This window comes from Nanorana parkeri, unplaced genomic scaffold (genome assembly GCF_000935625.1).
Source record: "Nanorana parkeri isolate BGI_ZX_2015 unplaced genomic scaffold, ASM93562v1 scaffold2106, whole genome shotgun sequence".
Classification (NCBI taxonomy): domain Eukaryota; kingdom Metazoa; phylum Chordata; class Amphibia; order Anura; family Dicroglossidae; genus Nanorana; species Nanorana parkeri.
Window position 1 is genome coordinate 51991 of NW_017308374.1, and position 11221 is coordinate 63211.

The window sequence follows — 11221 nt, forward strand, 5'->3', positions numbered from 1 at the left end:
TGGTTCATACCCAAAGTGGAGCTGACGAATGCTTTAATGGTTTTAGAAAATGTTGAGAATTCTTAGTAATAGTTTGCAGTGCGCACTGCTCTACTAGATGACGTCCGCATGTACAAGACCTAATGATGTGGTCATTCACAGCTAGTTGGGTGCCCATGGTGAGAAAAAAAAAGCAATACGAAAAATCCTTCCTCATTATGGTTACTGACTATTTCTATCTGCCTAGATGATGGAAACGTCATGCAGACTCTGGAAAAAAAGGTGAATATAGAAGGAAACTGTACAGCTGTAATACACAGCCAGCGTCACACAGGTTTAGTGAGAACGTGTATACATGACAAGCTTCCGTTTTAACTCAATGTAATGTACTATATTTCCAACAGATGAGGTTGAAAGTCAAGAAGAAGACGGCTTGGGAAATAAAGCTTGTGACATATCTAGAGAATGCCAGGGTGCCGCTAAAGAGAGCCTGCATGTCGAATCTGACGATGAAGAAGTTGTAGCCGAACTTGTTGAAACGTCTACCGAAACAATTCAATGCATATCCATTTCTGTAAATGAAGAGGAAGAGGAAGAAGAAGAGGAGGAGGATGAAGAAGAAGAAGATGATGAGGAGGAGGAAGATGAGGAAGACGACCAAGATTCTGATTCCGATGCGCACGAGGATTCTGGCAAATCTGACTGGCCTACAGAAACAAATTCCAAATCGGTGGGGAGCGACAACGACCAGGAGGACGACGACGAAGACGACTTCCAAACGGTTTACATATCCGAAGACGGCACCACCATCATCGGCGACAAATTATCGGTGGTGACCTGCAGCGTGTGCGGCGAATGTTTTGCTGCCAAGCCTGAGAGTTCAAAGCGTTCCAAGCTGATTAAATGCATCAAATGTTCCATTCTTGCCACCGGTCCTCTGAAACCAAAGAAGTGGACGAAGGAGGCCCTGCGGGAAGGCTTTTTGTACCTGCCTAAAAATTCCAGCCGCGACGCAACACAAGCGTTTACCATCAACAGCAAAGTCGTCATCAAGAAGATCGTTTCTGGGGATCGGTCGGCTGAGAAGCCCCCCCGGGTTTCTCCAGGGGATAAAGTGTTGATGTGCGACGAGTGCGGCCGATACTTTGCCCAGCAGGCCGCCTTGGATATCCATCGTAGAATTCATACCGGGGAGAAACCTTTTGTTTGTTTGAAGTGCGGTAAGGGCTTTCGCAGCAAAGGGAACCTCGTGTCTCACCAAACTGTCCACACGGACGATAAGCAGTTCCAGTGTTCCATTTGCGACAAGTATTTTAAGCGGAGCCTCGGCCTCATTGAGCACATGCGGCTTCACACCGGCGAGAAACCTTTCACTTGCTCCGACTGCGGAAAATGTTTCTCCCAACGCTCGGCCTTCAGCACCCACCAAAAGATCCACGCAGATGGCAAAGTGTTCACGTGCTTCGACTGCGGCCGGTGCTTCAAAACGAAAGCGGACCTTCGGACACACGAGCTGGTCCACCTGGGCGACAAGCCGTTTCAGTGTACGGAGTGCGGGGAGGGGTTCACCAGGCGGGCCAACCTACTTAGGCATCAGCGCACACATTCGGGGGTGAAGCCCTTCTCGTGTCCGGATTGCGGCAAGACTTTTACGCGAAAGCTGGGCCTTCTGAAGCACGAAAGGCTCCATATCCGAGAGAAAGCGCAAGCCAAATTTCGGGCAAGTATGGCTTTTGCAGCATCTCAAGCATCAGCGTGAAGGCAGAGGCATATCAGGCAAAATACCCTTTTCACAAATGTCCCTATCCGGACCCGAATGTAGTCATTTCCAGACCGATAGGATAGGCGTGTGTAACACCTGGTAGGAACCAGATAGTTTAACACAAAAGGAAAAACCCAAGCAAGTTTTGTTTTTAGTAGAAGCCCACGTCTTCTTACTCCTCAATAGAAAAGCCAAAACAAAGCTGATGTTTCCCGAATGCGTAGGTTGATACACCGAGCAGCGTCTGCCCTTTGGGAACTTCAGGTGGGAGATCTCTGTAGCTGAGCTCACCAGCTTTGCTCCTCAACTTCAATTTTTTACGAAGGGGGGTCTCAATCCTTTATTATTTTTTTACATGCCGCAGAAAAAGTGAGACTCCCCGACTGAACCGATGCATCCCAAACTCATTTTAAAAGACTCGAGAACAAAAGCCTTCGAAAGATATCGGACAAAACTAGTCGCTCGGTTCCCCCGAAACTTAAGCGTAAGTGACGTTTTTGGGTTTGGGGCGGATTTAGCTTTTAGACGCGTCCACTTGCACATGAATTTTACAATCTTTTTACGCTATTTTTTCATTTTGTTTTATCTCCTGTAAGTGGTGCAGTTTGTTTGCAGACACATTTCCACGTGGCACCTAATAGGGTTCTCCCCCGTTCCCCAGGCTTCTGAAAAAACCAATCACTATGATTTATAGATCTAATCAGAAGCCAGCGAGTAGAACAAGAATGTCCACCATCATGGGTTTTAAGAGACAACCAGCTCCGGCTTCAAGAGACAAAACAGGGGCAAACATCAGCTGTGCGCAACAACTCCTTTTAGACGACATTGTAGAATCGATTGTAAAATCGATTGTTTGAACTTTTAAAATGAAAACTCATTAGTGATTACTAAGCAGATGTAGAAAATGGGCGGTTTAATAAGAAAAAAGTCATTGTGTCCTATTAGTGCATTAATACGTTTTACAATTCATTTCAATAAACAAACCATTTTTACAAATTTTCAGGATTACAGTTTTTTATCGAAATACGCATTTCCGGCGACTTGCATCCCGTAATGCTGCTGCTTCATTGCTCTCCGACCGCCTCGAGTATTTTACCAGTCAGGTTTATTTTCATAATCGATTAGTTGGTCGATTTTTCTTTTTTCGATTAATCGGATAAAAAAATTCAAGAAATACCATCCTTAATTTAAAATAAAATACACCAATTCGGTGTTATAAAATTTACTTCAGAATAAAACTGCATGCCCAATTTTTTTGCACTGCACTGCGGGACTGTGCCTCCCAGTGCGGGTGATCACACTGTGGGTGGGAGGCGCGTTTGGGGTGCAGTTGAAATGAATGGCACTGCAACGCACCTCTCGCAACACACCTCTGTTTCTTAATAATTGTATTGTAAGCACATGGCACTTGAATAGCTTCAGCCAGAGAATGACGGCTGCCAGTGGCAAGATTCCACAGCTGAATGTATATACAGCAGGTAGTTGGCTGGTGCAATAGCCAGCCTTCAATTGGCCATTTCAAATGGCAATAGCAGACTGGCTATTGCACCCACCCACTGCTTGCTGTGCCCTCCTCCCAGCGTGGAGGAGAGATCTAGAAGATCCAACCAACAAATCCAGAATGAGAATAGTTCACAACTATTCTCATTATCGATTAGTTGGTTGCTGCCTTGGATAGGTTGAATAGCTGTTACCCCTGCTGCGTGCTGTGGTTCCTGCCACCAGCTCCTACGTCATCACAGGGCAAACAAGCCAACAAAAGGAACCACTGCACTGGCAGGGTCAATTTAAAGTGACACTGAACTTAGGAGTTAAACCTTAAAAATGCATTCAAGTACCTTTAACTAGAGATGCACTGATACCGTTTTCTTGGTATCAAGTACAAGTACCGATTTTATTTCTTTTTTGTATTCGCCGATACCAAATTCCAATACCTGAAGTCCCATTTAAGGAAGCCAGGTGGCGTGTAATGACTCGCCGCCCAGCTATCTGATTGGCCAGCTTGCTGACAAATCAGGAAGCCAGGAGGTGAGTCATTACACGCCGCCTGGCTTCCTGATTGGGCGCCGGCTCCATGTACCGATACTAGTATTGGTATCTGTGCATCCCTAACCTGAACTATTAACAACAATGTATCTCATTTGTGTATCACTCGGCTGTAGATCCTCCAATCATCTCTGAATTGGTGCTGACACTGTCCTTCCTTCTGGAGGGTGGCTACTTTTGTTCCCCATGGTCCCTGTGTGTGTTGTTCAGTAGTCACCACTCCAAGCTCACTCCTGTGATGGACTACAATCTCAATATAACTTGGTAAACTAAACGTGAGACTGTAGTCCATCACAGGAGTGAGCTTGGAGCGGTGACTACTGAACAACACACACAGGGACCATGAGGAACACAAGTAGCCACCCTCCAGAAGGAAGGACAGTGTCACCACCAATTCAGAGATGATTGGAGGATCTACAGCCGAGTGACACACAAATAAGATACATTTATGTAATTAGGGTATTTGAAAACATTTTTAAGATTTAACTCCTGAACTTGGTATCCCTTTTAAAGTAGATGTAAGCCCCAACTGAATAACAACTCGCTCCTTAAGGCCTCATTCACACGAGAAACGGGCGGCACGCACAGCTCCGTGCTGCGTGCGGGGCCGTATGGTGCAGCTGCCTGGAAGGACAGGTGCTGCGTGTGATTAGTACGCAGTCCCTGTCCTTCTCTTTGGGAGTACGCCGCCCTACGCCCACCCCAAGTGCAGGTCCATACGGGTGCGGGTGTCCCGGCTCGGACACAGATAGGATCCATCCTGTCAGCGTACGAGTACAGACACCATCACCCGCACGGACGTGCAGGGCGGGTGAGCGTACGGCCGCGTAGTCCCATAGAGAAGGACAGGGGCTAATCACACGCAGCACCTGTCCTTCCCGGGAGCTGCCCAATAAGGCCGCGCACGCAGCACGGAGCTGTACGTGCCGGCTGTTTCTCGTGTGAATGAGGCCTTCTTGCATCCCAGTGCTGCAGATTTCCTTCATTGCATTTCTCAGGGTGTATTTATTACTAGAGACAGCAGTGGACCATGCCTGTGTAATGTGTGCCGAAACAGCCACTTGTCGTCTTTGTTTGAACCCCCTGTAACAGGGACAGAGTTGTCTCTCTATCATAGGAAATGCCTAAACAAGAACCTTCACGGGTAGGATCACCAGGAACTATTTCAATGAGAACTGCAGGTTTAAAAACATTGAAAATTACTTTTGAAACTATATTGACATGTTGAAGTTTGAGTTTAGTGATTTGAGTTTTCATGTACTTTAACCACCTCTCGTCCGACGATCGTTGAAAGACGGGAGCCTCCTGAATGCGTGTGGGCGTCTTTAGACGTCCTTCGTGCACGAGCGGGAAGCGCCTGGATTTTAAACGTCCAGCGATGGCCGTTTACATACAAGCGGTCTGGCTTCTGTAAAGACGCCTGATCGCTTGTATGATTCAAGTGAGGGGGCGCAATCCTTACCTCTGGTCGCTGTCCCCGCTGCCGCCGTCCATCATCACGGGCCATGTGGCGGCTCTGTGCACTGAGAACGGAGGGAGATCAATACCCGATCTCCCTCCGCTCTCCTCCCCGGTCTCTGAATGCAGGAAGTGATGTATATTACATCACTTCCGCATTCCTCTGTCACTCTCCGGTACAGAAACCGGAGAGAAGCTGATGAAGCAGATCTCTGCTTCATCAGCTTCTCTGGGGGTCCCTGGGTGACATTAGGGGTCTTAGAGACCCCTGATGTCTCCATAAAGGGGACCTGTCACTGTAATTTGTTATCACATAGGAGCACCCTATGTGATAACAATAAAGTTAAGTGTAAAAAAAGGAAGAAGAAAAAATTGCTCACAAAAATCGCAAAAATGCGTTAGTGGCGCCTACACGCAAAAACGACGATTGCTCCAATTATGCTGCACGTGTTACATATCGCCGCGAACGTCGCAATTAGAGCAATAATTCTAGGGCCATCAATCACTGATAACACTAAACTGATGAGCGGTAAAATCTTTTAAAGCGTCACCTATGACCTATTTTGCCTATAGTGTTTTTTCGCGGGCGCGCGCAATTTTAAGGCTTGACATGTTTGGTGTCTATTTACCCGACGTGACCCCCACTTTAATATTTTAACAAAAAATTGGGTAAAAAAATTTTTTTCATAAAAAAATAAAGGGAAAACCATTTAAAAAAAAAAATATTCGGTACTTTTTTTTGTTATATAGTAAAAAATTCAAACCGCAGTGGTGATTAAATACCACCAAAAGAAAGCTCTATCTGTCCCCCAAAAAATGGTACAAAATTCATTTCAGTACAGCGTTGCATGACGGAATAAATGTCAGTCAAAGTACCGCAGCGCTGAATACTGAAAAATGGCCTGGATGGGAAGGGGGTCTAAACACCGCGGTCAGCAAGTGGTTAAAGGATGTATGCACTTAAGGACAAAGTGAACCTATGATTTTTGCCCCATTTGTCCTAACCTAACCCCCCCCCTCCCCCTCCAAAGATGCATAGTTAGCTCGGTCTGGCAGTCATTTCCTCCGGTGATTGTTTACATCCAGCACCGCAAGCCTCGCTGTAATTGACACTCCTGTGCAATACCGCCCCATGGGGCTGTTTCCCGATGGTGGGGATGGCGGGAGACAGTAACATAGAAGTCTATTGGGTTGTAATGCTCAGGTGTGGCCAGGATGTAAACAAACTCTGAAGACCGTGGCTGCCAGTTAGAGTATGCATCTGCTAAAGCCTTGGTTCTCAACTGGTGGGTCGTGACCCAAAAGTGTGTCGCGACCCCCTGTTCAATGGGTCACTGCATGCCTTCCACTTTTCTAGGTGAGAGGCTTCCCAGCCTCCCCCTAGTGCAGCACTGTCAGTTCTCATGCTGAGTAGCCATTCAGAATATGCTGCTTGGCACTGGGTGTCAGCTTGAGGTGGGGTGGTCTGGAGCTATGGCGGTGAGGGAGCTCCATCCAATATGTGCATTGCTTACAGCTCCCTCGTATGTCCTGTAGAGGTGCCTGGACCAGAGTGATGTCGCGTTCTGGTATGGGAGGGGCGTGGCGTTGCCATTCATTTGAATGGCACCCCAGATGCACCTCCTGCCCACAGTTCAATTGCCTGCACCGGAACGCACGGTACCACAATGCTGTGTGCGTTCCATTGGAGTGTGACTTGGGTCGTGACTTAATGACCAAGGACAAAGGTGGGTCCTGAGGTACACAGGTTGAGAACCACTGTGTTAAAGGTTAGGGTAGGCATAAAAAAAGGATAAGTGCACAAGTCTACTTTTATTTTCTTATAAATACATTAGCCATAAACATGATAATCAGCCACATCAATTGCACGCATGGCCAGTAAGTAGTTGTTCAGCTTTCATGTTGATTCTCTGCCTTCAATCATTTTTGCCTATACTTATACTCATTTAATAAAATCCTTACCCCCTCCACCTTGCCCCTAACTAATCATTAGTTCTATCATAGCGGAAGTAAAAGGGAAAAAAGAGCCCCCCTGGAGCTGTTTACCATAATGTGCTACCGGTAGTATGGCACTTTCCTCTTCAACCTTGGTCGTCTTCCATGTTCCCATTCTTCAGCCATTTGATTGGCTGCAGCTCAACGATGTCCGCACACGAGAGTTAATTCATCCTGGCAAGAATCTTGCTGAGGCTGTGCACTGAGCTGCCCATGTACCACTCGGTGTACAGAGAAAACAAATTGAAGCTTTTATCACAGAAGACACTTAGGTCTCGTTCACACCTAGGCGTATTGCATATGCGCGTCTGTCGCACGTTTTTTTACAGCGATTCGTGGTTTTCCGGTAAAAAGTCGCGCGTTTCTGAAGGCTACTTGGCTGTATCCCAATGGAAACGCGCAACAAAACGGCCCAAAGTAGTACCTGTACCTTTTCAGGCGTGGGCCGTTTTGTAGCGCGTTAGGTACGGGCGGAAATACGCCAAGGTGGGAACGAGACCATTGAATACAATGGGATTTATATTTTTGAGCGTTTTGTAGAGCGTTCGTCGAGCGTAGAACGCGCTACAAAACGTTCAGGTGTGAACGAGGGCTTACAGTCTATGTTGCCATATAAAGCCGGCCGATCAGCAGTTTTATTAATTCACTAAATTGAACTTCCATTTTAAAGCCCAGTTTAACCTTCAGTTTAAATGAGCTAAATACATTCCAGGCGTATCGACGTCTTAGGCTTTTGTACTCAAAGAAAATAAACTGTCTTGTGTCAGATCAGGACCCTTTACTCTCTGTGGGGAAGCAGTTGTCTGTTTGTTGAGGTCCAACAACCCCCCTGCTGAGTCAGAGCCAGAGCTCTCCAGTGAGAAGGGGGCATTAGCTTTGCTGATTGCAGAGCTATAGGTCTGACTAGGTAAGAAGCATGTCGGACCTCTGCACTGCTTCCCCTACTGAGAGGCAGGGGACAGGCTGTAGTGTAGGAGGGTTCTTCTTGCAGTTCCCATGCTGATTGCAGAGCTATAGGTCTGACTAGGTAAGAAGCATGTCGGACCTCTGCACTGCTTCCCCTACTGAGAGGCAGGGGACAGGCTGTAGTGTAGGAGGGTTCTTCTTGCAGTTCCCATGCTGTTTTTTGTTGGCTGCCAGAAGTGCCCATCACAGGGTCCTCAAGTCAGGGCCGGCCTTAGGCCTTTAGGCGCCCTGTGCGAGAAAGCTTTACAGCGCCCCTCAGTGGCCACGCCCCCGTAACCACACCCATTTCCCCCAATATATGCACCATTTAAAGACTCCTATTTTGTTAAGCCGCAAAGAAACATATTAAAAAGTATGATAAAAATAAAACTTTTATTCAAAGGTATTAAACTTGTAGGCACAATATAAGTATTCTTATCAAATAAAACAACAGAAGGTAAACAATAAATGTCAAACTACAATAGAGTCTATAAAAATAAAGTGTCAGGTCGTCATGCTGACCCCTTTTTTCAAGTAAGTGCATCTAGAAAAGTCTTCCCTCAGTGGCATCATGATGTCGCAATGTTAGGGGTGGCAACAAGACTGTTTGGCTTGCCTTGAGTGCAGCTTCTGATCAACTCTCCCATACCGGAGAAGACACAATGGATTAAAACGAGGCAGTTAAGTAAAATAGAGTGTGTTACGCTAATGAATGGGTGTGCATGTGTGTGTCTTTGTTTATAGGGAAATTTCCACGACCGACTCAGGGCTCCAATTGCTGCCAAAGGTGAGTTTACTTTAGTACTTTATTTACTAATACTGAGTTTAAGGGAGTTTATGCTTATGCATTTTTTTTTTTTGACTTGATTGTAAATAATTTAAATTACATTGTCCAGATCTGTTATACTATGACACAAAAGAGTATTGGTGTTGGGGTGTGGCCAATGGAGATGGCTGTGTAATCTCAGAGCTCCTTAAAGGAGAACTATGAGGTGAGTGCTTTTCACTCACCTCATAGTTCTAGCCGACCTGTGACAATGAGACTGTGCATACTACGTATCCTGTCAGCGGCGCTTCAAGGCTATAGTCCTGTCATGCTGACTGGTGACATTTTTGACTGACTGGTGAGACACCCTAAAATTTTTCAAGCCCTGCTCATCAGGATGGTTTTTCGGGTTGTAGAAAACAAATAAAAGGTAAACTAAGCAAACAGGGAGATCAGATGTCCATACTGGTGGGAACTGAATTGGGACCCCCATCACTGCAGGATGGGTGTGCAAACTACTGAGGACGGCCATACACCTGTAGAATGTTGGAACGTTCGTTGGCTTTTCTAACAGTTAAAGGAGTACTATGAGGTGAGTGCTTTTCACTCACCTCATAGTTCTAGCCGACCTGTGACAATGAGACTGTCACAGGTCGGCTCAGTAGATCGGGAGGTGAGCGAACACATACCGGCGTTCTCTCACCTCTCCATCCTGTCACAGCTCTCTGCAGTGAAAGGGGAGGGGCTGGATCCCCCGCTCCGATCCGCCAGCGTTGACTGGCAGAACGGACGGGGGAGGGGGCGGCTACAGCTGGCTCTGCCTCTAGATAGGCAGAGCCAGCTGTCAGTCACGCAGCTGGGCGTATCCCAGCACAATTGTCGGGATCTGCTTCAGCTGCGGCGTCTCAGTATACCGCGAGCTACAGCTCCCTATATACTGAGCCTAGGGTGACGGGAGGACGCTAGTTTGTGTCCTCCCGTTACCCTAAGGAGAACTATGGGGAAAAGCCTTAACCCCATAGTTCTTCTGTAAGCAGCAGCCAGATAGAGCAGAAAAGTGGCAATCACGGGGCCTAGATTGTTGCTACAGAGCCCTACAGTCATCTGGCGGTAACTTACTACAGCAAGAAAGTTAACTTCAGGAGAGACCCTACAAACTTACCACGTGGTCAGCAGGCCCAGAGATGGTGTGGGGAGCTCAGTAACACAGCACCAGTTGCACTCTCTGATGTTGCAAGCATCAGTGGTAGCCCTGGAACTCAGCAAAGTAAACTAATATGAGAAGAGAATCCAGTCCATACTACTCACCGGGATCACAAAGTCCAAAACCAGAGCTGCCAAACAGCACCCGAACACAGAGGTCAGTTACAATACTGCCTGAGGTGAGTTACAAAGGAACAAGACTCCCCCCGGAACTTTCCAACCTTTGATCAGCCCATTTTGGATACAACACTTAAAGGAGAACTATGACCGCTATGTGGGTGGCCGGAGTGCTGATGAGCGGAGAGAAGCTCTCGTTGACACTGCACAGCACATGGAGGAGACGGGGAGGCAGATAGGAGAGAAAGGGCTCCGCAGCTGCGCGTGCCTGAATGACAGGCACAGAGGACGGGGACGAGGAGGTATGGAGAGACCTGCGGGGACAGAGCTGCTGCGCATGCCCATATATTCGTGGACGCGTAGCAGCTCTTCAGAAGTGCTGTCAGTCAAACCGACAAGATCAGTGGGGAGGATCCAGACAGTATTGTCGGGATCTCTCCTCACTGCGGCGCTTAGCCCCGCCCACCTTCTTAAACAAACTATATCATGCTTAGGCCCTGTTCACACCTTTACGTTTTGTCGCGCGTTCAACGCTCCATGAACGCTGTGGAAAACGTAGAAACTTGAAAATCCCATTGTTTTCTATGGGTATGGTTCACACCTTTCCGTATTTCAGCCCGTCTGAACTCGCTACAAAACGGCCTACGCCCAAAGAAGTACATGTACTTCTTTGGGGCGTTTTGGTCTCGCGTTTCCATTGGGATACAGCCAAGTAGCCCTCGGAAAGGCGCGTTTGTTGCGCGTCTTTTAAACCGCGAATCGCGGTAAAAACGCGCGACAAACGCGCATATTCAATACGCCTAGGTGTGAACCCAGCCTAAAGGTGCCCATACACCTTACGACCATCGCAAGACTTTTGTCATGCGATGGTCGTATGCTCATTAAAAGCCCGTACGATCTGCCCACCTTGGACGGGCAGATCGTACTTGCGATCATCGGAAGCCCGCCCC

At 47.3% G+C, this 11221-nt stretch overlaps 2 protein-coding genes across 2 annotated transcripts in view; both read left to right on the top strand.

The window, feature by feature from the left end:
* The window catches only part of LOC108800697 (oocyte zinc finger protein XlCOF29-like), a 21378-nt gene extending 20875 nt beyond the window's left edge, over positions 1–503 (top strand). Inside the window, exons 6-7 of the mRNA XM_018572687.1 lie at positions 227–261; positions 384–503. Coding sequence (XP_018428189.1) covers positions 227–261; positions 384–503 — 155 coding nt within the window. The remainder of the gene's footprint in view (positions 1–226; positions 262–383) is intronic.
* Positions 504–611: 108 nt separating this feature from the next.
* The window catches only part of LOC108800698 (zinc finger protein 850-like), a 118436-nt gene continuing 107826 nt past the window's right edge, over positions 612–11221 (top strand). The window contains exon 1 of the mRNA XM_018572688.1: positions 612–1681. Within this exon, the coding sequence (XP_018428190.1) occupies positions 1100–1681 (582 nt within the window). The 5' untranslated portion in view covers positions 612–1099. The remainder of the gene's footprint in view (positions 1682–11221) is intronic.